This window comes from Fusarium subglutinans (assembly GCF_013396075.1).
Source record: "Fusarium subglutinans strain NRRL 66333 chromosome Unknown NRRL66333_c0000112, whole genome shotgun sequence".
In the NCBI taxonomy this organism is placed as follows: domain Eukaryota; kingdom Fungi; phylum Ascomycota; class Sordariomycetes; order Hypocreales; family Nectriaceae; genus Fusarium; species Fusarium subglutinans.
In genome coordinates, this window is record NW_023502175.1 from 51,937 (window position 1) to 73,406 (window position 21,470).

The 21,470-nt window shown below is 49.5% G+C and overlaps 6 protein-coding genes across 6 annotated transcripts; 5 read left to right on the plus strand and 1 right to left on the minus strand.

Moving 5' to 3' along the window:
* Nucleotides 1–1,003: 1,003 nt before the first annotated feature.
* Nucleotides 1,004–4,214, plus strand: FSUBG_8266 (protease ULP2; the record flags this gene model as incomplete). The annotated part of the gene is made up of 3 exons (XM_036686656.1): nt 1,004–2,091; nt 2,146–3,651; nt 3,704–4,214. 3 exons carry the CDS (start codon nt 1,004–1,006, stop codon nt 4,212–4,214), a joined length of 3,105 nt encoding a protein of 1,034 aa, XP_036536221.1.
* Nucleotides 4,215–4,610: 396 nt separating this feature from the next.
* FSUBG_8267 (component of the u3 snoRNP complex) lies at nt 4,611–6,359 on the minus strand (the record flags this gene model as incomplete). The annotated part of the gene is made up of 1 exon (XM_036686657.1): nt 4,611–6,359. The coding sequence occupies one exon, from the start codon at nt 6,357–6,359 to the stop codon at nt 4,611–4,613; it is 1,749 nt and encodes a 582-aa protein (XP_036536222.1).
* A 204-nt stretch (nt 6,360–6,563) lies between these two features.
* FSUBG_8268 (proteasome subunit beta type-2) lies at nt 6,564–7,551 on the plus strand (the record flags this gene model as incomplete). Its single annotated transcript, XM_036686658.1, has 5 exons — nt 6,564–6,568; nt 6,613–6,741; nt 6,800–6,957; nt 7,021–7,270; nt 7,350–7,551. The coding sequence occupies 5 exons, from the start codon at nt 6,564–6,566 to the stop codon at nt 7,549–7,551; spliced, it is 744 nt and encodes a 247-aa protein (XP_036536223.1).
* Nucleotides 7,552–10,631: 3,080 nt separating this feature from the next.
* On the plus strand, nt 10,632–12,779 carry FSUBG_8269 (ATP-dependent RNA helicase DED1; the record flags this gene model as incomplete). The annotated part of the gene is made up of 3 exons (XM_036686659.1): nt 10,632–10,846; nt 10,903–12,215; nt 12,268–12,779. The coding sequence occupies 3 exons, from the start codon at nt 10,632–10,634 to the stop codon at nt 12,777–12,779; spliced, it is 2,040 nt and encodes a 679-aa protein (XP_036536224.1).
* A 1,632-nt stretch (nt 12,780–14,411) lies between these two features.
* On the plus strand, nt 14,412–16,199 carry FSUBG_8270 (uncharacterized protein; the record flags this gene model as incomplete). The annotated part of the gene is made up of 3 exons (XM_036686661.1): nt 14,412–14,814; nt 14,864–16,053; nt 16,107–16,199. 3 exons carry the CDS (start codon nt 14,412–14,414, stop codon nt 16,197–16,199), a joined length of 1,686 nt encoding a protein of 561 aa, XP_036536225.1.
* Nucleotides 16,200–18,628: 2,429 nt separating this feature from the next.
* On the plus strand, nt 18,629–20,956 carry FSUBG_8271 (uncharacterized protein; the record flags this gene model as incomplete). Its single annotated transcript, XM_036686662.1, has 1 exon — nt 18,629–20,956. The coding sequence occupies one exon, from the start codon at nt 18,629–18,631 to the stop codon at nt 20,954–20,956; it is 2,328 nt and encodes a 775-aa protein (XP_036536226.1).
* Between the last annotated feature and the right edge of the window lie 514 nt (nt 20,957–21,470).

The window sequence follows — 21,470 nt, forward strand, 5'->3', positions numbered from 1 at the left end:
ACCCAAGTCAGTAGAACCTGTTGGACCTCTTCAACCCCATTAGATTGAACCCTGTGTTAAGGCTAACATTTTGACAACTTAGAAACCCGACCTTACCTAAAGGAAGTAGGCACCTAACTACTAACCTAAGCTAAGGTACCTACCTAGGCAGTTGACAGTCATCACTATCTGGGCCTCGGGGGGCAAGAAAACTTAGACCTGGATATAGGGTATCAAAAAGAAACTCAGCAAAGGAAATCTAAACTTAGTAAAGTTACCCTAAATTTATCCTAAGTTACCTAAGTCATTTTGTCACTTAGGACCAAGGTCCTGAGTATTCTTTCCTCCCCTAGCTGGGCTCCAAGTTTATGCCGAAGTCGCACTAAATTGAAGCGTAGCCCCACTAGAACCCAGCCAAGCCAGTGCAGCGTCTAGTGATCCCGCTAGAACCGTCCATTCAAACTTGCATTCAACAGCTCCGGGAAGACAATACCTGCTCGATTCAAGAAGTCCCTGTTCTTTGCTCATAAAAATTTGTGCTCTTCATACTCGACGGTCCTGCCTGTAACTCAGGGAACCTCGGCTATCTGCTGCACGAATATCTGGCGGCTGCTGATGACCGCCTCATAGCCTGCCGCATCGTGAACTGCCAGGGTGAAAAGCTGGAGGCCCACGCACAGTCTTCGTCAATAGGTGATCAGTGGAGGAAAAAGGCTCGATGGGAGTGCGCATTGCTCTTCTTCTTTCCTTTCCATACTGCTGCGTATTCTGCTGAGCTTCGCTCTAATTCGCCTTAGCCCTCTCGCACGCTATTTCTCCACCGCCAACTCTTTCCCGGACTATGGGTAGGCTCCTTGTCCACTCTTCGTGAAATTACTCCTGCTGACACCTTTTGCAGAGCTCCGGGTGAAGAAGCGAAGATGAAATCACGGATTGTCAGTCTCTCACTGCGCTTGCAAAGATACATGCTAGTTACTGATATTCAGAGCAGAGAGCGATCAATGACCAGAAACCACGAAGCTCGATGGGTGGCGGGCAATCTACTGAAGCAAGAAGTTACTCCAGCGAACCTCGATATGATCGACCGAACAAGCGAGTCAAGCCATCCGGACCTGAACTATCCAACACGAATTTGTCCCGCTTCTTCCCTTCGGGTTCTCTCCACCGGCCGCTAGAAGGAATCGAAGACGAAGAAACGCAAAGCTCGCCGCAAAAGTATCACGATCTGACCCGAGAAGACTCTATGGTCGAAACTATCGATGGCTCGAGCATCGTCAGTTTCGGTAGGACTGCAGGAGCTACGAGCAACCAGCAAGAGTACCGCAATGTTCACCGTCACAACAGCGTGAAACATACCCGACGACGGCGCAGACACGAATCCAAAATATCTTCGTCACCTATCGAGATTGACGATACGAGTGCCGTTGCGCACCGAAACCTTGCTCCTCAAACTTCACATCCCCCTACAAGCCCAGACCAATTAGCAAGGGAAGATGAGGAGGGTCCGCCACCCGCCAACGTCACGTCTGATGTCGTTTCTCATCCAAAGAGAGCAGCAACAGAATATAGCCAGAGTGCGCCAAAGCGCTTCAAGGTGCACCCGCAGCATTCTGATGATGAGCTTGCGACTAGAGCTCCTGGACCCCGTGAGACAATCAAGAAGCCTGGCTTCCCGAAGCTAATTTCACAGCCGCGAACCCAACGGGGTGACATACAGTCTACCACATTCAAAGCGACAAAAGCCATGCCGGGGCGCGAAACCTTGGCTAACAAGAGATTGGCGTTGAAAGATGTTTCCTTGGAGGCTGCAGTCTGTGGGAAATACTCGTTCTCTCCAGCAGACAATATCGAGCCAGTCACACTTCGACTTGGTCCCGACGCTGCTGAGCCCATGCATGAGAATAGCGGAGATCTCTCCTGGCTTCAAGTTTTGCGGTCGTCAATCCAAGATGTAAAACACCATAACACTAATAGCCCCATTGTCCTCATTAGTCGCTCAGCCAGAGCATCTTTCTCCTGCGGCAAACTCGCACTAAAGTTTGTGAACGAAGAAGACGCCTCGTTTTTTATCTACTGGTTGCACGGCTTGCCATGCCTTTCAGAATGCAGCACGTAAGTGCTTGTCAAAACTTCATGGCTTTCAAAGATAAACTAACAATTCCCCAGAGACAAGCTGGAGGCAACATTCTGTCGCGCAAAGAAAGAGGCCGATGGTTACGGGACAAGCTTAGCGAAGGCATCTGGTATATTCATACCGCATGATAATCATCGAGCCAACAGTTCCAGATCTCAGCAGCACCACAGAGATCCTTTCTTAGGTGATCCTGTCTCACCTGGCCTTCCTGCTTCGAAACAAAAGAAGCTTAAGGATGGGATGCAAAGTATCTTTGAGCCCAAAGATGGTGTGCAAATGGAACCGCCCGACACCGATGATCTGTTTACAGGGTTGGCTCGCAACCAAAGGCTCGGGACTCGACAATCAACAAGAAAAGAATCTCCACAATCTCAACATGAAAGAACCCCGAAACCATGGACGGCTTGCAATCCTGGTTGGGAGAAAAAATGGCACAGATCTTTGGTGTGGCCTCCAACAGGAAAGAACAGGGCAACAGTCGATAAAGATGATATCCAACGGCTGGATGAAGGCGAATTTCTCAACGACAACATTATCAGCTTTTATCTTCGCTATCTACAAGACCAGCTTGAGAAAGAGCGACCAGAGGTCCTAAAGAAGGTGTACATTTTTAGTACATTTTTCTTCGAGAAGCTAAGATCAAATCGCGGCAAGATCAACTATGATGGGGTCAAAGCCTGGACTGCCCGAGTCGAACTGCTGTCATACGAGTTCATTGTTGTTCCCGTCAACGAAAACGCGCACTGGTACCTTGCCATCATATACAATGCACCTCGTCTTCTGCAACAAGAGGTGAACGCGGAACCAAACATCAAGAAGGAGTCTTGGAATCCACAAGATGCAATAATTGTTGAGGATAATGACCCAGTACTGAATCGTGCGGAGAGTCCTTCTGCTGCAACAAACCCTCCCATTGTGTCTATAGATGTGGAAGTGACTCGCTCAACCAGAAGCCGGGCGATGAATGACAGCAACCCTTCTCTAATTGATGACAAGCGTACGCCGAGCATAGTGACTCCTGGCAGAACGAGCAAGCGACAATCAACTGGAGGAAATCAGAGGTTCAGCCTTGACGATTCGAAAATTATTACACTCGACTCGCTAGGCTCATCACACTCACCAACCTGCAAGTGTCTAAAGGAGTACCTCTTTGAGGAGGCAAAGCACAAGAAGGGCCTCGAGATCACCAGTGTACCCAGCGGCATGACTGCTCGAGGCATTCCGATGCAAGACAACTTCTGCGACTGTGGTGTGTATGTCCTGGGTTACATGGAAAATTTCCTGAAGGACCCAGATGAGGCGGTTCGAAGACTCCTTCACAAAGAAGACACCGAGTGGAAAATCAACGCCCCTGAGATTCGTGCCAAGGTGAGGGATCTTCTCTTCGAATGTCAAGAAAAGCAGCATGAGCGTCTAGAAAAAGAAAAGGAGATTAAGAGACAGCGGAGGGCAACAAGGGGCCCCGTCTCCTCACCACAGATACCTGCCTCTTCACCACAGGTGCCCCGAAGAGAACCAGAGACACCACAACTTAGTCGGTATCTAACAAGCCCGCCAGTAAACGGCGCCAGTGGCTCCTGAGTCGGCTAGACAAACCGGGACCACTTCTTCATATTTTGCAGTCGCTTCTGCCGAGAGGCCAGGCCAGTCCCCAATGTCCAAAAGAATCGATGAACCATCCCTCGTCCAACCTCTCAGAGAGGACTCGGGCAATGAGTCTAAGGCCTCTAGCTCAGGAGATGTGTATCATTCGGCTCGATCATCGCCTGTCAACAGCGTACCACCTGTCCCTTCTGGTTTGACCACAGAAGGGTTGCGCGACGAGCGGCCGCCTACGCAGCCATCAACCCCTGAGTTCGTACACAAGTTAACAGACTCGCCTGATGACATGGCCCCAACAGCCACTTCGTCTACTATGAAGAGGGCTAGTTCGCCGCTGCTCTCTCTTGTAGCAAGACAGCATCCCTCGCCAGGGTCTCAAGGCAGCCAGCGAGCTGCTCAGCTCGAACAGACTGTTGTGAGAAGCATAGAGGATGACGTGTCACCTCCGAGAGGACCACAATATGACGGAGTTGATCAGTCCATCGACTTGACAGTATAGGATTGTTTCTGTCTTCGTCAGTGATGACACGACGAATTTGTCTATGAGAACAAGGTGTCAGGGGTTTTGGCCCCTATAGCTATGTGTGATTAAGATAGTTTCAGGCGCCAAAGCATATTATCACTACAGGTCCCTAGGCTCCGGCTGCTTGGGGCAAGAAATCGGAAGGGAAAGAGTTGACATAACGAAAGAGAGACATTAGAGGTGTAGAAAGATGATCAAAGTTTATACCCATCACAAAGGCTTTTTCCTATTTAACACCCGACTCCTGAAGCAACATCGGTCCCCAGACCTATCCATCCCCAATATGCTAATGATATATAACATGTGGTGCGAGTTGCTATCTCCGCCACGTCTATTGAGTGTTTGATTGTCAAGTATCTATTATGCTTTGTTTTATTCATCTTGCTTATCTCCATTCGAGCTCTCGTTCATGCCGTTTACCACTGGCCGCTGTATCCTTGGAATTTCGAAAATGAAACCTCCATTGCGTCCAGCCTTTGCGGGAGGGTTCCATCTGCCGAGTCGATGTTCGTTTCCGATAGCTACAGCCACGCAAAGACCATCTTTGCCTCTATCACCACGCTCAAATATGTCGATATCGTTTACAACACCATGAAGAGGGCCATGAATGTTCTCCTCATGGGACGCCTTCTCTCCGTCTTCAGGCTTGGCGAGGACCCCACGGAACTCAATCTTGCGCTTATCCTCACTAAGTTGCCAGATTCGAATATGGCCATCCCAACTGCCAGTCAGAATAACGTCAGAGTAGGGAATAGTTCGGATAGCGGTGATCCAGCGGGGTGTGGGAGGTGGCACGATCTTGGGGTCTGGGTTCACCTCGGCCGACGCCTCCTCAGGCTCCAGGGGCGGGTCGATACCATGTGCAATGGGCTCTATATACACAGGCTTCTTCTTCTGCACACTCCATAGAGCAAGGGCACCGTTGTCGCTACCCGTGACAAAGAGATCATCGTCGATCATGGCTACTCGGTCCATGCTACCTTCGTGAAGGAGAGATCGAGGGTGAACACCCGTAGGACGTGACTTCTTGTCTACAGCGCCACCGCGGAAGACAAGTTGCGTTTCCTCAGCGACCTTCCAGAGACGCGCAGTACGGTCTCGTGCACCAACGCTAACACATCGCTCTTGCGCAAGGGCATCGACATCGAGAATTTCGTCCTGGTGACCAAACAGCGTTTCAACGTAAGCCATTTCATCTAAGCTCCAGACCTTGACCGTGCGGTCCTTGGAGCATGAGTAAAGCTGGTTCGTTCCTCTTCGGAAGACGAGTCCAGTAACAGCGTCTCTGTGATGTGTGAAAACCTTGATTGGCTTGAGGGCATGGGCGTCGTAGATAATAAGCTTCCGATCTGCGCCACCAGTGGCTACATATTTACCATCGGGAGAGGCTGCAACAGCAAGAATACGGTCTGTATGGCGCTGATAGTTCTTGTCTTTTGACTTTGTCGTATTTCCCTTTAACCACGCCTCCAGCACAGGCCGCTTCCTCGGAGGTGCTGGGGGCTTTTTTGGCTTCCGCTTGGTTGTCTGTGGGTACTGGTGTTGTGGGAGATCTTGGGTCTTCCATTTCTGTAGATGTAGATCCTTCGTCGTGGTGTAAATGTAGGGGGCGCATATAGCGATGGCAGTGACAGTGTTGGTGTTGCTTCGGAAGAAAGTGCGCGAAGCTTTGTCAAATCCTAATTCCGAGGCCAATTGGCGATATACTCGACCTTTGCCCTCTGCTACATCCTCCTGCAGTCGCTCGGCAATCAGATCTCGGTCAATGTCGGCAGCATCAAAACCAGTTTCGTCCGTGTGCTCCTTGATGTTCTCGAGGTACCGCTCTGCTAGCCGCCGTCTTCGCTCAGCGGCAGTTTCACCCTCCTCATCATCAGACTCGTTGTCTGTCATTTCCACGTCGCTCGCGACCGAGGCGCTATCGTGGCTCTCGTCATCGTCAGAATCGCTCCCAGAGATAGACTCGTCGTCTCGCTCGACTCGCTTTTTGGTGGGGCCGGCATTCTTCGAATTTGTCTTGCCAGCAGGTTTTGAGGGCGCAACTCTTTTCTTTGGTTGCTCTGACGTCTCAATACGCTTGCGCTTCTTCTGTGCACCTGGGACCGTAAAAAAGGACGACATTGTGGCAGCGTCGTGAACTTGGCTGTCTGTTCACGACTTTTGAACCCGTCTCGAAGATAAATTTCTAGACTCAGTGAAAAAAAAAGATGAGCGACGGTGGATCGCGGAAAATCTAATTGGCACTTGAGCATTCAACTGGCCAGTCATAGCTTCTCAGGTGGGTCTGGTTTTTCCGCTTCAGGCGGTAGAGAGAGGCAGAAACAAATGTGGTATGGAAAGCTTCCCGGGCAAGTGTTGACGCGCAGCGCTACAGCCTAAGGAGAGCTTGCTTGCTTGGTTGCTACTACTGGACCTTGAAGAAGGCTGAACAACTACTTGGAACAACTCCTCCACAACCACATATCGACATTTCCTCCACTACATTTCAAATCATCGTCAACATGTAGGTCCCCCCACAATCTGCCTCTACTGCTCCAGACTTTCCTAACATTGATAAACAGGGAGGTGCTTTTGGGAATCACTGGAAAGGACTTCACTATCATTGCAGCATCCAAGGCTGCGATGCGGGGCGCCACCATCCTCAAGGCATCCGATGACAAGACCAGAGCTCTTAACAAGCATACACTTCTCGCATTCTCTGGAGAGGCCGGCGACACAGGTACTTGAATCAGGTTGACGTCGACAGGCCCCGCGATGACGACAGCTAATGCTCACTCCGCAGTGCAATTTGCCGAATACATTCAACGAAATGCCCAGCTCTATTCGATGCGAAACGAGTCCGATCTTTCTCCGTCTGGCCTGGCTCACTTTGTTCGTGGAGAGTTAGCCACTAGTCTGCGATCTCGAAAGCCCTACAATGTCAACCTCCTCATGGGTGGTGTTGACCCCATCACTGGCAAGCCCTCGCTCTACTGGCTCGACTATCTAGCGTCGCTAGCAGATGTTCCTTATGCTGCGCATGGATACGCACAGTACGTTGTTGCGAGGACTATATTCTCAGGGCAAATTATGTGAATGGAACTGAACTGGTGCTGATTTGTAACATCACAGATACTACTGCCTGTCTATCCTCGATAAGCACCATCACCCCGATATCACACTCCACCAGGGCATCAAGATTCTGACAATGTGCACCGACGAGCTGAAGCGCCGACTACCAATCGACTTCAAGGGTATGGTAGTGAAGGCGGTCAAGGCCGATGGGATTGTCGACATAGAGTTTGATGATGACAAGGTTGTCAAATGTGCTTGAGACCAGCGACAGACTAAAGGAAACTCGACTTTGTACTACTAAATGGGTATTAGAGGCTAATACTAGCATCATTAAGGTTTCCCAGCTTCGTCCAGACGATTTGTTCAGAAGCCGGGTCAGCGTGAATCGAGGGCCGTTTCGTTATAGCAGGGTTTAGTCTATCTCAGGCCACCGATCTCGGCATGAATGCTACATATCAATCGTGTCTCCAGTAACTCTCTGGTGTTTCAGGCATTTCTATTGCTAGCAGTACCTACCTCCAACACTCGAAGGTCGGCCGGAGTGTAATTAGATTGCTTTTGATCCTTCCACAGCTACAAATGTCGGTATTTATTAATCATGTTTTGTTGTAAATTCTGTACATGCTTTGATCATAAGTATCTTGTGTTTTCATGATCGAGGCTTTCGCATCATGACTGACTTCTTACACGCGTAGTATCACTGCTTCATAACATCTTATTTCGACGTCGGAATAGGGAGACACAATGAAGCAAATGTAACCGCGTCTGACACTGATATCTCTGAGTGAGAACCCTATCCGGCCATGTTCCGTAGAAGTCATACAGTAGTGTCATTCAACTGATAGTGCTTTGGACATAGCTCTACTTGATCTTGATCATTGAAAAGGTAAATAATACGACAGATCCAGCACGAGCTAGTCTAGTCCAGTTCACCCAGCATCTTGTGCTCAATATCCAGATTATGTCTCATAACCAGCAAGGATAACACGACCGTGGAGGTTGGTCGAGAAACATCCAATTCATAGAGGCAACCCTGTCCTGCCAGTGGGCTTACTATTTCAGTCTCTTACACCCCAGCCCAGGTCCTGGCTCCAAGCGTCATGCGAGGCTGGTGAAAAATCGGTATGGAGGGCAGTGTTACTGTCCACGTGGATAAAGGGCTATAGTAGTCATCTGGATTTTCATTATGCAATCGGCCATCATGGGATGATCGTAATGAGCAGTAGATTCTTTCCAGATTTCGAGAATCTCCGGCATGATGCCAACCTGGTCCGGACAGATACTTACATACTGGTCTCATCCGATTTGATACAATGTACTCAGTACTAACCTTACCTAAGGTCATAAGCTGCTACGAAGTACAGTTGTCGTCATGAGGTATCTTACTTACAAGCATGTACCTTGGTAGCCCGTTTTTAAGGAAGGCGATAGGTTCTAAAAGACGAATTATTCCTAGTCCTTTAAACTCGTTTCTGTGTCTTTTATCTTATAGTTTACCTTGATTGTATCATTTTCGCTGGATATCCTTCCGCTTTTGTTTACACTCTATACAAGATAGATATAGATATACATAAGATCATAAAATCATACTCGCCAGTTGTCAACGTTAGGTGAGCTGCATGTCTGGTACTGAATTATATTGTTCCTAGTTGTCAGATCGCTCGTGTCCCGCTCATCAGGGATTTTCAGGCTGCCACGATCCAACTTACTTTATTAGTTTACAGGATCTATTTAACTATTACAACGCAGCCAAACCAGGGCCAACGGGACAAGCTCAGGGTTCTTGCATATCCCTGTATGTTCCTGTGTTACACAGTCTTTCTAGCAATCTTTATCAGTATTGTTCAAACGCAAAAACTGACGCATTTGCGGTGTCCGTAACTGTTTGATTGTTCCCTAGCAACATTTGCCGAGACATACCGAGTCGCAAGTATTGTAGTTAGGTCCTAGTTCTGACACCAGATCCGGTAGAGTGCAGGGCTTTCGACATTGTTACCACTGCCTCAAGTCAATTTACCACATGCATAGTAGTGGTCGGTCAATTCTTCATGTATCACTTTCTCTTGATAGCCGGTTATGTAGCTGTGTTTCCCATGGCCTTTGTTAACCTCACGGTCCTGTTACCATCTCGTACTCGACAATCAGAGTAAACTCACCTACTTCAGGTACGGAGCACATGGCATCAAAATAAACCTACCACTGGGTGACAATCGTCATCGCCTGTGTTTGGCAGTAGTCCCCTATTAACCCACTTTGCCCCAGCCCATCTGGGCTGTTAGCCCGCCCCAGAATCTGGCTTACCTCCATTAGGTAGTATCGAGGTACTGGTCAAGTACCAGAGGTTCCACGGTTTCTAAGTGTTGCCCCTTGCCTCGAGTTACTCAGCGCGTGCTTCCACCTGAATTCTTTGCCCTTCTGCATTTGCCTCCCTTACTGTTTATGCAATCTTTGGGCTTCGAAAAAATACAAATTAGAGTCAAGTAGTGCCCGCCATTTGACTACTGTATAAGTAGGTAGGTAAGCTTCACAGGGCCATCACGATTCTGCGTCTACGCCATTAACAGCGATCGATTCAGGACAATTCTTTTGCCCACTTAGAAAAGTCTACGGCTAGGCTAGTCCGCTCTCCGTCATAAGTATCAGGTTGGTCACTTTTCTGTTTTACTGCCCAGCCACTTCAAGCCTCTTTCGAGGTCTCTCCACCAAACTCCGAACTTTACTGGCTGCATTAGCCGTGAGCGGTGGCCAAAAGATACTTCTCGGATACCTTGAGGCTCGCCTCGCCCACTCACGGCCCTCCCTGACCCTCTCTCTCTCTAAAATCCTCCCACTCGCCTTCACCGCAGAGCAACCCCCTCCAAAAATCTTGAACTCGACAGATGCCCGCACTAAGCCTATTTGATCACATCAACCAATTTTTTTTCCCACTCTTCTTTCGCCTCTCTCTCTCTTTTCTCAACTCTGTCCCTTTTCTTCTCTTCCTCCCACAACAAACCCTTTATCCCACAAACCTCCATCCCCCCTCCATCCGCGGTATTTTTCAAGACTCTGTCTTTCCTTCGTCTCTCCTTTGAAGATTCTGCGTGTTCTTCGAGGGATAATTGCATAGCACTGACATTTGTTTGTGCTCAAAAGTAATCTATTTCGGGAAATTATTGGAAGCGTTGGTCTTCCGTTTCTTTCTCTCGTCTTTCCTGTCTTTTCTTCGGACGGGAATTTCACAACACCATCACTCTCTTTCGCATTTGAGAGTGCTATTTGCCAGCTTCGGATTCTTACGCGTCTTTACGACTCAACTATCTTTCTACCTCTATTCTGATCCGAATCACGACTGTCATCATGGCTGATCAAATCAACATGGGTGGTCTCTCCCTCAACGATGGCGCTCAACAGGGCCCTCCTCAGGGTCAACGATCCTACATCCCCCCTCACATGCGCCGCCAGGGTGGCCCTCCCCAGGCTGCCCCCCCTCAGGGTGGTCCTCCTGCTATGAACGGTGGTCCTCCTCCTGCTGGACCTGGTCCCAATGGTCTCGGCAACAGTGCCTGGGCTAAGTAAGTGTTTCTTTTTATCTATATGAACTTGATGAACAGTCACTAACAACTCGCAGCCAAAACTATGGTGCCCGTCAATCCAACTGGGGCAACGACGTTCCTACCTATCAGAACAACACCAACAACAATCGCCGGGGCGGCTGGGGCGGTCGAGGTGGTTACAGCGGCGGTGGCGGCAACTTGGATGGTCACTCTGGAGGCGGTGGTGGTCACACTGCCCGCGGCTCTGGCGATGGCCAGTGGCGCGATGGAAAGCACGTTCCTGGCCCGGCTAACCCCCGTGTCGAGCGCGAGCTTTTTGGTACCCCCGATGACCCTTCCAAGCAGCACACCGGTATCAACTTCGAGAAGTACGATGACATTCCCGTTGAGGCCTCTGGTCAGGAGGTTCCTGAGCCTGTCCACCAGTTCACCACTCCTCCTCTGGATGAGCATCTTTGCCGCAACATCGAGCTTGCTCACTACAAGGTTCCCACTCCAGTCCAGAAGTACTCGATCCCCATCGTTATGGGTGGTCGTGATCTAATGGCCTGTGCTCAGACTGGTTCCGGAAAGACAGGTGGTTTCTTGTTCCCCATTCTCTCTCAGGCCTTCATCAACGGCCCTTCTCCCGTGCCCGCTAATGCCGCTGGCCAGTTCGGCCGTCAGCGCAAGGCTTACCCTACCTCCTTGATTCTTGCCCCTACACGCGAACTTGTCTCGCAAATTTATGAAGAGTCTCGAAAGTTCGCTTACCGATCTTGGGTCCGACCTTGCGTTGTCTACGGTGGTGCCGATATTGGTTCTCAGCTCCGACAGATTGAGCGTGGCTGCGATTTGCTTGTTGCTACTCCTGGTCGATTGGTCGATCTCATAGAGCGAGGTCGTATCTCCCTGCAAAACATCAAGTATCTGGTCCTTGATGAGGCCGATCGTATGCTTGACATGGGTTTCGAGCCCCAGATTCGCCGCATTGTGGAGGGTGAAGACATGCCCCAGGTTCAGGACCGTCAGACTCTCATGTTCTCGGCTACCTTCCCCCGCGATATTCAGATGCTTGCCCGCGATTTCCTCAAGGATTATATCTTCCTTTCTGTCGGTCGTGTTGGTTCTACTTCCGAGAACATTACCCAAAAGGTTGAGTATGTCGAGGATGTCGACAAGCGCTCCGTTCTGCTGGATATTCTGCACTCCAACGCCAATGGTCTGACCCTGATTTTCGTCGAGACCAAGCGTATGGCCGATTCGCTTTCGGATTTTCTCATCAATCAGAACTTCCCAGCTACTTCCATTCACGGTGATCGTACTCAGCGTGAGCGTGAGCGCGCTCTTGAGTTTTTCCGCAACGGTCGATGCCCGATTTTGGTCGCCACCGCTGTCGCTGCTCGAGGTAAGTTTATACTCAAGATACCAAAGTAGAATAAGAACTAATTCGTTTTAAGGACTTGACATCCCTAATGTTTTGCATGTTATCAACTACGATCTTCCTACTGATGTTGATGATTACGTTCACCGAATTGGTCGAACCGGTCGTGCCGGAAACACCGGTATTGCGACCGCTTTCTTCAACCGAGGCAACCGTGGAATTGTCCGGGAGCTTATGGATCTCCTGAAGGAAGCTAACCAGGAGGTTCCTGCTTTCCTCGAGACCATTGCTCGTGAGTCTTCCTTCGGTGGTCGTGGTGGTCGTTCTCGTGGTGGTGGTGGCCGTGGTGGTGGTGCAACACGTGACTTCCGTAAGTTCGGCGGAGGTGGCGGTGGTGGTGGCGGCTTTGGCGGCAACAACGGCGGCGGCGGCGGCTTCAATGCTCCTTCCCAGGGCTCAGGCTATGGTGGAGGCGGTTTCGGTGGCTCCGGCGGCTACGGAGGTGGTGGCTACAGCGGCGGCGGTGGCTATGGAGGTGGTGGTTATGGAAACCCCAGTGGCCCCGGAGCTCAGTCTTCTTGGTGGTAAACATCTCGACACCATTGAGAAATGCGCACCTGACGAGGTGTGGAACGATGCCAGCAGACGCAATTTGCAGCATCACCCTTTTGCGATTTTCTTTTTATGTTTTTTTCTCGATGTTATCTGGTTGCATGCACGACTTGCATTTGGACGACACGGCGACACCATGACCTGTGGCAGACGAATGCCATCGCTACTGGCAACAGGCAGTATTGGGTTCGGTCCAGGGATTTCACGAAGCATCTGATAGATTGCGTTTCTTTGATTTCGGCGTACTCGTCGCTTGATACCCTTAGACCGAGATGTGGGGAGCTTTCAGACGTTGGCAGCACGCTGTGATGCAGACGGATCTAGGCCCATGAGCCAACAGATCTGACACAGCATTACGAATATTATGTTTCCGCCGTCTACCTGGGGTTATCCCCTTTACCCCAAGGGCATTTTTCACGCATTCACGATAGAGGGTCATGTTTTCGCCGTGCACACACATAGACAAAAGTGGATTTCTCGGTTCTCTGGCCACCAATTGCTCGCTGGTCCCTGTTGGGAACGGGGACCGGAGGGAGAGCAATCAGCACAGCTGGAGGGAACAAAGGTTAATGGTCAACAGGACGGTTATGTCTGTTTTAATATCTAAACAGATCGGAGAGCACGAGCGTTGCCGCGCGACGCCCACAGGTTATGGATTTTGGTTTGGGCGGCACGGCATGGAAAGGAAAATAAAAGCTCTTGCTCTTTGCAAGTCAGGAGGACACGACGAAGGCTTTGACTCCATGGGATATGAATGGGTCACGAGGCTTCTGAAGACGGGACCATGAATGCATGGGCTCAGTTCCCGTAGTAGAACAGATAACCAGACTGGACTGAGGAGTCCTGATTAAAAAAACGCCTTGTTTTATGTTGATGCCTTATGATTGTCACTGTGTATTGATGTAGTGGATGAGTGCGTACGCTTCTGATAAGCGCGTTGCGGTGTGTTCGTTGCCTTGTTTAATCGATCGTGTTGCGTAGAGCGAAGGCAAAATAACATTATACCAGGAAGCAAGATGACTTGAGACCCTAAGGTTATATCCTAAAATATCTAAGGATCCTAAAGATGTACTAAGTCTATCCTAAAGATTTTCTATGTTAGAAAAGAGGTCCTGATTTTTCATGCCTCCTGTCTGTCCTCTAGATAGGCTAGGTAGGGAGGGAATAAAACTCGGGACCTTGGTCCTGAATGACAAAAAGACTTAGGGTAACTTAGCATACCTTACCTAAGTTTAGGATATCTTTGCTAAGCTTAGGGTGCCTTTGCCAAGTTTATATTAATTTTGCTGACTTTGCTTTGATAGCTTATATCAAGGTCTGATGTTTTCTTGCTCCCCGAGGATAGGTAGGTAGCCAGAGGCAGCCAAGAGAGTGACGTGAAGCTCTCAGCTCAGCCCCGAGCTTTCCCCACATCCATTCCATCAATGCCGCCTCATTCTCTTCCCCGCCCAAAACCTGAGACCTTCATTATAACATTACACCCGAAGTCCACACTAGGCGAAGGACGTTTAACTGTGCATGGCTGATTTGCCTGAGCCCAAACCATTATAAAGTCCCGGAATATATTGTCGCATTGCAACATACGATAAGCGAGACACACAACCGATCATGGGTGTCTTTGACAGCCTCGACGCAGGCGTCACCAACCTGTTCGGCCAGTGGAACGTTTATTCGACTGGTCTAGTGACCCTCCTACTGGCCGTGGTCTCATATCGAGTTATCTCTACCCGCGATCCCGATGTGCATCCCATGCTTCTAGCTCGCCAAGCCGTCCCGTCTTCAGTCCGAAATGAAGGAGAAAGTCCTATTTACCGATCCCAGGCTGCTCCTCATGGCATGCCGCTGAATACTGGTCTTAATGTGAAGGGTACTGGAGCTTCTAAGTGGTCTCGCGGTCGTGATGGCGACTTGCGAGATATATGGAAGAGGGCGGCTGAGGGCGGCGAGAATGGGGCCAAAGGAAGGATTCTGACTGTCCTCGGTTCCCAGAACGTTGTGGATCACAAGCTCGGTATGGTTGGGACATGTCAGCGAAAATGGACAATGCTAATAAACCCAAGATGATATCACTCGTCAGATTAATCTTATTGGTCAGCACATTGCCGAGACTGGTGGTATTAGGGTTGCCGTTTACCTGCCGAACTCAGTCGAACTCTTGGTAACGCTTTTCGCCTGCAGCTTCTATCAAAACCTCACAACGGTCCTGATCCCTTTTGATGTGTCCAATGATGAGCTTGTTTCTATGTTACGCCGCTCTGCCGCCGATACTTTGATTACCGCTCCTGGCGCATTCCCTTTCGATGCTGTAATCCAGGCCTACCCATCTCTTCGACAACTCATTTGGGTCACAGACGAAGGGAGTAGCCACATGGACTGGAATGAGATCCCTGAAGGTACTGGCGGTAACATCAACGTCGCTACTTGGCAGGATATTCTTCGCGACTCCCCCGCTCATGCCGGCACCGAGCTCCCGACTATTGACCCCTCGAAGACTCCATCCGATGTTGTCACCTTTTGGCAGACTGAGCCTGGCGAGGTTGAGGAAATGGTGCGCTTCAGTCAAGCCAACCTTGTCTCTGCTATTTCTGCTCAACTCGCTGCTATCCCAACCAAGGAACGCATCAACCCATCGGATCTTTTTCTACCCGCTGATTCTCTTGCCAACGTCTATACACTCGTTCTTGCACTTGGCGCTCTCTATTCGAATGCTTCCATTGCGCTGAACTCGGTCGCCGGCAAGTCACCAGACCTGGTTCTAGCAACTCAGGGGGTTGCTCCCACTGTTTTGGTTGCTAGTCCCGAGACACTTCTCAAGACTCATGAGGAGTCCACGTCCAGGCTGACATCTTCTTTGGCCAACGCCTCTCATGTTATGGCAACTCGTTCTCTGGCCCTGGAGGGAGTTCATGCCACCTCCAACTTGCTTTCTGGTTTCTCTTCTGGCGCAGCCCCGGCCCTTGGCACAACACCTGGCAAGCTTCGTCTGGTGTTAGTTGCAGAGCGTGCAGGTTCTGATACCCCTCTCCTTCCGGCCAATGTTTTGTCGGATCTACGTATCTTTACTGGGGCGAGGGTTGTGTACGCTTTAACCGCAGCCAAGGTGGCTGGAGCTATTTGCCAGACCGCTCTCTACGACTATCGACTCCCGGCTGATGCCAAGACACACTTCGGTCCACCATTGACCAGTGTCGAGCTATATCTCAAGGACGCCGGCGCTCACAAGACTACTGATGAGAAAATCGAAGGCCACGTAAGTCACCCACTACAGCACTTAAATCCCTTGACATGCTAACAAATTCATAGATTATCGTGAGAGGACCTTCCGTGGCAGGAGGAGAAGTCAACATTGGGATTCCCGGAAAGATTCGACATGACAATACCCTTGCTTATGCCTGAGTTCGTAGAGCTACGTCCGAGGGGTGGTGATGTCAGCGGATATGAGATAGCAAGATATACAAATTGATCGAACCTGGCCCCTCAGTCCAAGCATTATAGCATCTAGCATGTATGATCTTTTCATGGTTCTTTCGAAACCGAGAGAATACGACATATGAAAGTATGGCATTCCCTTATTTTTGCCCAGTACCATGCATCAGGTATCGACCCAGTTGGATCGGACCATTTCCTTGATATCTGTCTGTATTGCCATGATCTAATGTGACCACGGCAATACCGTTTTACAAACAATCCGAAAAACAAATAAACAAACTGACATACTACTGAAATACCCTGTAATCTTTTTCTGGCTATAAACAAGGTCACGCGACCAGTTGTAGTTCGATCTGAGCACACAACGCTACCCTATACCAAAAATGCAGCTCAAGGGTCCTTATTGTTATGACGTCGAGTTGCACGGACATGAGGCTGAATTGACAGCTGTGCCGCTTGAACGCTTGTAGATCACAATAACATGGAGAATTGAGTGTCAGATCGAAGACAATGCGTAGTATTAAGACCAAGAATTATTATTTAATAAGGAGTCTATGCTCCACGTTGAGAAGAAACGCTAGTAAGGTGGATGTCTCGGATGCATGAGTCCCACGTGGAATCGGCTGTCAGTGTTTCACCGAACTCAATAGTCTAAAAGGATGAATAACTTAAACTTTGGCGGCTGTTAAAGGGTATAATCTCGTGATGTACGCTAGACAGTTCAACTAATTAGTTACATAATTTCTTGTACGGAGTAACCAGGGTTTTTATAAGCGATCCGGAAGAGCTCGTATGCCAAGTCAAGGGAAAAGCTCATGCGTTGAAATGCAGCCCAAGGCCAAACAATCCCTGTCCCGACTTGCAAGACCCTGGCCCCTGCATCGTCATTCCCAATCCAGAAGCCCGGACGGAATGTAGGTGCTCCATTGATTATTCCCGGTATTGGCTAGATTGCCAGTGCCTGATCACCAGGGTCTTTTAAGAAGTGACAAGGAAAGTCGACAGAACAAGGTAAATGCAGCAGCATATTTTCCATTTCTGAGTAGTAATTGAACCAGGTAGACAACATTCCTGGAAATGGAGGCGATATACCTACCTGCCTTCCTGAGGAAACTTACCAATGACCTTATTGTGACCTGTCCATCAGAGACAACTCAAGAAGATTTGCGGCGTGAATTAATGAACCCATCTTCATCAGAGCCTAGACTTAGTTAGGGGAAGCAAGAAAATTTAAGGCCTCTATCCTAAGCTGAGGAGGCTTTTTATTAAGTTTATTTTAGCATTCTCTTCTCAAGTCTTAAGTTTTCTTGCTCCATGAGGCTTAGCTAGGTGTCTAGCTTAAATGCGCTTCAGTAGTAACTAATTTCAAGGGTCCATTCAAGCTTTGCTCTTCCTGAACCAAGCCTACCTTAGCTACCCCAAGGAGCTCCTCCAACCAGCTGTAAAGCGATAGATAAACACGCCGTGTCCAATGGGATGCGAAGGAAATGATACCAAAGATCAAAATAGTGGCCACTGTCGTAAAGAAATCGTCTTTTCATTGCGTACTGGATAAGTCTGCTATCAATGGATGTCTACCGATGTCCCACGCCCTAGACGTACGATATGTCGGCATTGTACGGAGTAGACCTTTATCCGCTTTTGGGTCATGATTGACAAGCTAATAAGAGCTTCCTCAAACTGAAGTTTGTGCTTGGAAGAACAATAGGAGCATATAGCATTCGGTGATGTGATACTTATATGGTCAAGTAATGATGAAACTTGACTCCTTATATGCAACTCTACACATTGAATGTGGATGAATCCAGTTACCTTTATCATCAACAAGGTAGGTAGGCACCTGACTACTACCTAAGGTATACTAGGTAGGTAGGTAAGGTACGGATACATTATTTATTATTATCATTGGCTCGTTTCTTGATTACTCCTACGTCGGGGCCTTCGGCCATACCAAGCATGAAGATACCATATCCTCCCCATTAGGGGAAATGCCTATTCCATGTTTCTCTGTTCCACCATAACCACAGCGCCCTCAGTCCCCCCCAAAAAGATTTCCTTTTGACAATCGATTCGACTAACATGAGCTTGAGCTGAAAAGGGGAAGCAAGATTGATATACCTAGTTAGTGGGCATATATTTTCCTACCCTCTCTTTTCTTCAGCCCCCGCTGCTCAACCCCTTTCGGCGACGCCGTCACTTTTAGCCCCGCGTCTGCATTGCACTAAAGTACCGAAATCAAATAACTACTAATAAGCTAAACCACCAAACGCTCGCTGAAATTCCGTATGTTTATTTTACTACTATCATTGCCATCACTGCCCCTTCGCATGTCGTAAAACGGCGTCGCTGTCGCGTCAACCCACGCAAAGGAAGCTCGCAAACGATCGAATAGCCCAATGAGCCAGAATGGCACGGCGGCAGCCAAACCCTCCGCGGGTCAAAATACAGCTGCTCGTGTTGGGATGAAGAAGATATCGAGGCTCTTTGCCTTCACACGACTTGGGCGCGGTCGCCCGGAGAGCGCCAATGGACACCACCAGACCGAAGATTCTGCTTCTACACGAGAGAGCTCACCCGATGTTCACCAACTTACATCACGACGTCGCCGCGGCGCAGCGCCAGAGCATAGAAAGCCTGCACGAAATGGCCTTAGTAGACTTATAGCCGATGAAGAGAATCAGCCCTGTGCCATTTGCGCGACAATCGATTTTCCATCACTGCTCAACTGGCGCCCAGGACAGCCGCGGCCTTGGATCCCCCTGGCTCACACCCTCGCCGAGCTATCAGCTTGCCCATATTGCATTTTCTTTCAAGCCTTAGTAGGCGCTGAGCCGGACACAACGCGCAAGTTCACGCCTTATCTGCGCATTCGCCAGGCATTTGAGCGCCTTGGAGTCGGAGAGAAACATGAACTTGGAGGCGCGGTTATATTTGAGGTCACTACAAAGAGCAAGGTACTGCCGTGGGGTTATATCGTGCGTATCGTGGATGGGGATGACGATATGGCTGGGTACAGTGAGACTACACCTGTGATCCGGGGCCGTGTGATACCTCCCAAGCTTGACATTGCGTTACCTCGGACCTGGCTGGACTTTTGCCGGTCCAACCATTCTCATACGAAATGCGCTTCATCTGGGCCACCGATCCGAGGTCTCAAGCTTGTGGACTGTCAGGACAATCAAGTCGTGTTTGTGGACGACCTCAACGTGGAGGCGCTCGAGTATGTCACACTGAGCTATGTGCGAGGCAGTCCGACCGACGAAGAATGGGATCATAATGGCTTGCCCGAGGTCTTACCTCCGCTGCTTACTGATGCCATAGCTGTGACCAAGTCTCTTGGTTTCCGATATCTCTGGGTTGACCGTTTTTGCTTTCCTCAATATAACGCGCACGAGCGCCGACGGCAATTGGAAAAAATGGGAGATATTTATGCTCGCTCTGCATTGACCATCATTGTCGCAGCTGGCCAAGGCGTGCAAGACGGCATTCCCGGTATCAGTATGGTGCGTGAAGAGCAGCTATCACTGCAGACCGAGGCTGGCTGTTTCACCACATCACTGACGAGACCTGATGTTGAAGTGGCCAACTCTAAGTGGGCATCCCGAGGCTGGACATATCAGGAAGGGCTTCTATCACGTCGGCGTCTGGTCTTTACTCCATCGCAAATCTACTTTCAGTGCCAAACCTTACACTGTCACGAATCCATCTCTTTCCCTTTACAGACAAAACCTGCCCTCAACCTCGGCCGCGTATTCCCTGATAACGGTGCTGGCGGCTGTACGGGCGATTTTAGGAACATTGTCAGCGGCTATGTCAGTCGTGAATTCTCATTCCCAGAAGACCGTCTGGATGCCTTCAGAGGTATATTGAACAAGTATGCCCAGATGGACAATGCTCTGGAAACCGTTCTTGGGCTCCCTCTCTTCCATGAAAGGGACTTCAAAAACACGCCTAGTCCCACACGAACTGATCGGCTGGCTGTCGGTCTCAGCTGGCTGTACGACCCCCCAGGCAATGCCGATATATCGACACACCCTTTGCAGCTTCAGGGCCCATTCCCCTCATGGAGCTGGCTTGGTTGGAAGCTGCGCCCTGAGTATACTGGACATGGGCCAAATCTGAGCTTTTACCAAGTTGGCGAGGAAGCTCCTGTTGTCGACAACATTTCGGCAGTTCCCAATATGACCATTTCTATAGGCTTCAAGGATGATAAGATTCTCTGCTGGGAAACAGAGGGGAGTGAAATTGCCGCTCGCTCAACACCTATCACGTTTCTCCGCCTCACTACGTATTGCTTCGAAATCCGTCTTACAGTGCCTTCTCCTGCTACATCCTCCGCTTCTACGTCCTCAAGCGCAGCGGCAATCACACTCACGTCGCCCGACCTCCTCGACGCCTTTCATTCTCCCATCGCAGCTTTACTCCTCCGTGCAGCGCAATCACCCCCCGAGTCCCCTTCAGAACCCCCGCCCGGCGAGTATGAGCTTATTGGCGCTTTTATTTCCGGCCGCGATTGGAAGGTCGACGAGTCCTACGATTCTGCCAGCGTTCTTATTTGTGGCCGGCGCAACTGGAACGCTGAGGACGTTCTGGTTCGTCTTGGTATACTTGAGCTTGGCGCTGGTGGCTTGCTTGGTGTGGACGAGGATACAGCTGTTGTCAAGGGGGCGATGAACAATGAGAGGAGGCTAGACGTGCAGCTGAGGGAGCTCGATATCTATTGATAATCGCCTTCATGAATGCATGAACCTGTATGTTATAAGTCCCATTGTCATGGCACGCTTGATTTTTATATATCATTGTCTGGGTTTCCTGTTCTTGGCCATCAAGGATGGTATAGATAACCACATATGTAATGAGTGTCTGGACAGACCCGGAAGTGTACAACAGATGGATGAGTATTGCATGGATGGCCAAACGGTTGGTACGGTGTTCGTCGGATGTCTTATTTAGATACCATCTCATGTATACGGAATACCATAGTGTAGAATATTACGATTAATATCTGGAAAGTCTATCTCGAGAGAACGAGGCGCAAGGTAACTAACTGGCTTAAGCTAACTACCTAACCAGGGGAGGTAAGAAAACCTAGGAGATTTGGACGAAACTCCTCGTCTATTACTGTTGATACTTGCCAGATGTTGTCTCTCTAGCCAACACTGCAAAGTTATGCATGTCTTGCACGTTGTACAAAACACCATTCTGACCGCCCTCGTCTATTGGGATTTATTCTTTGGA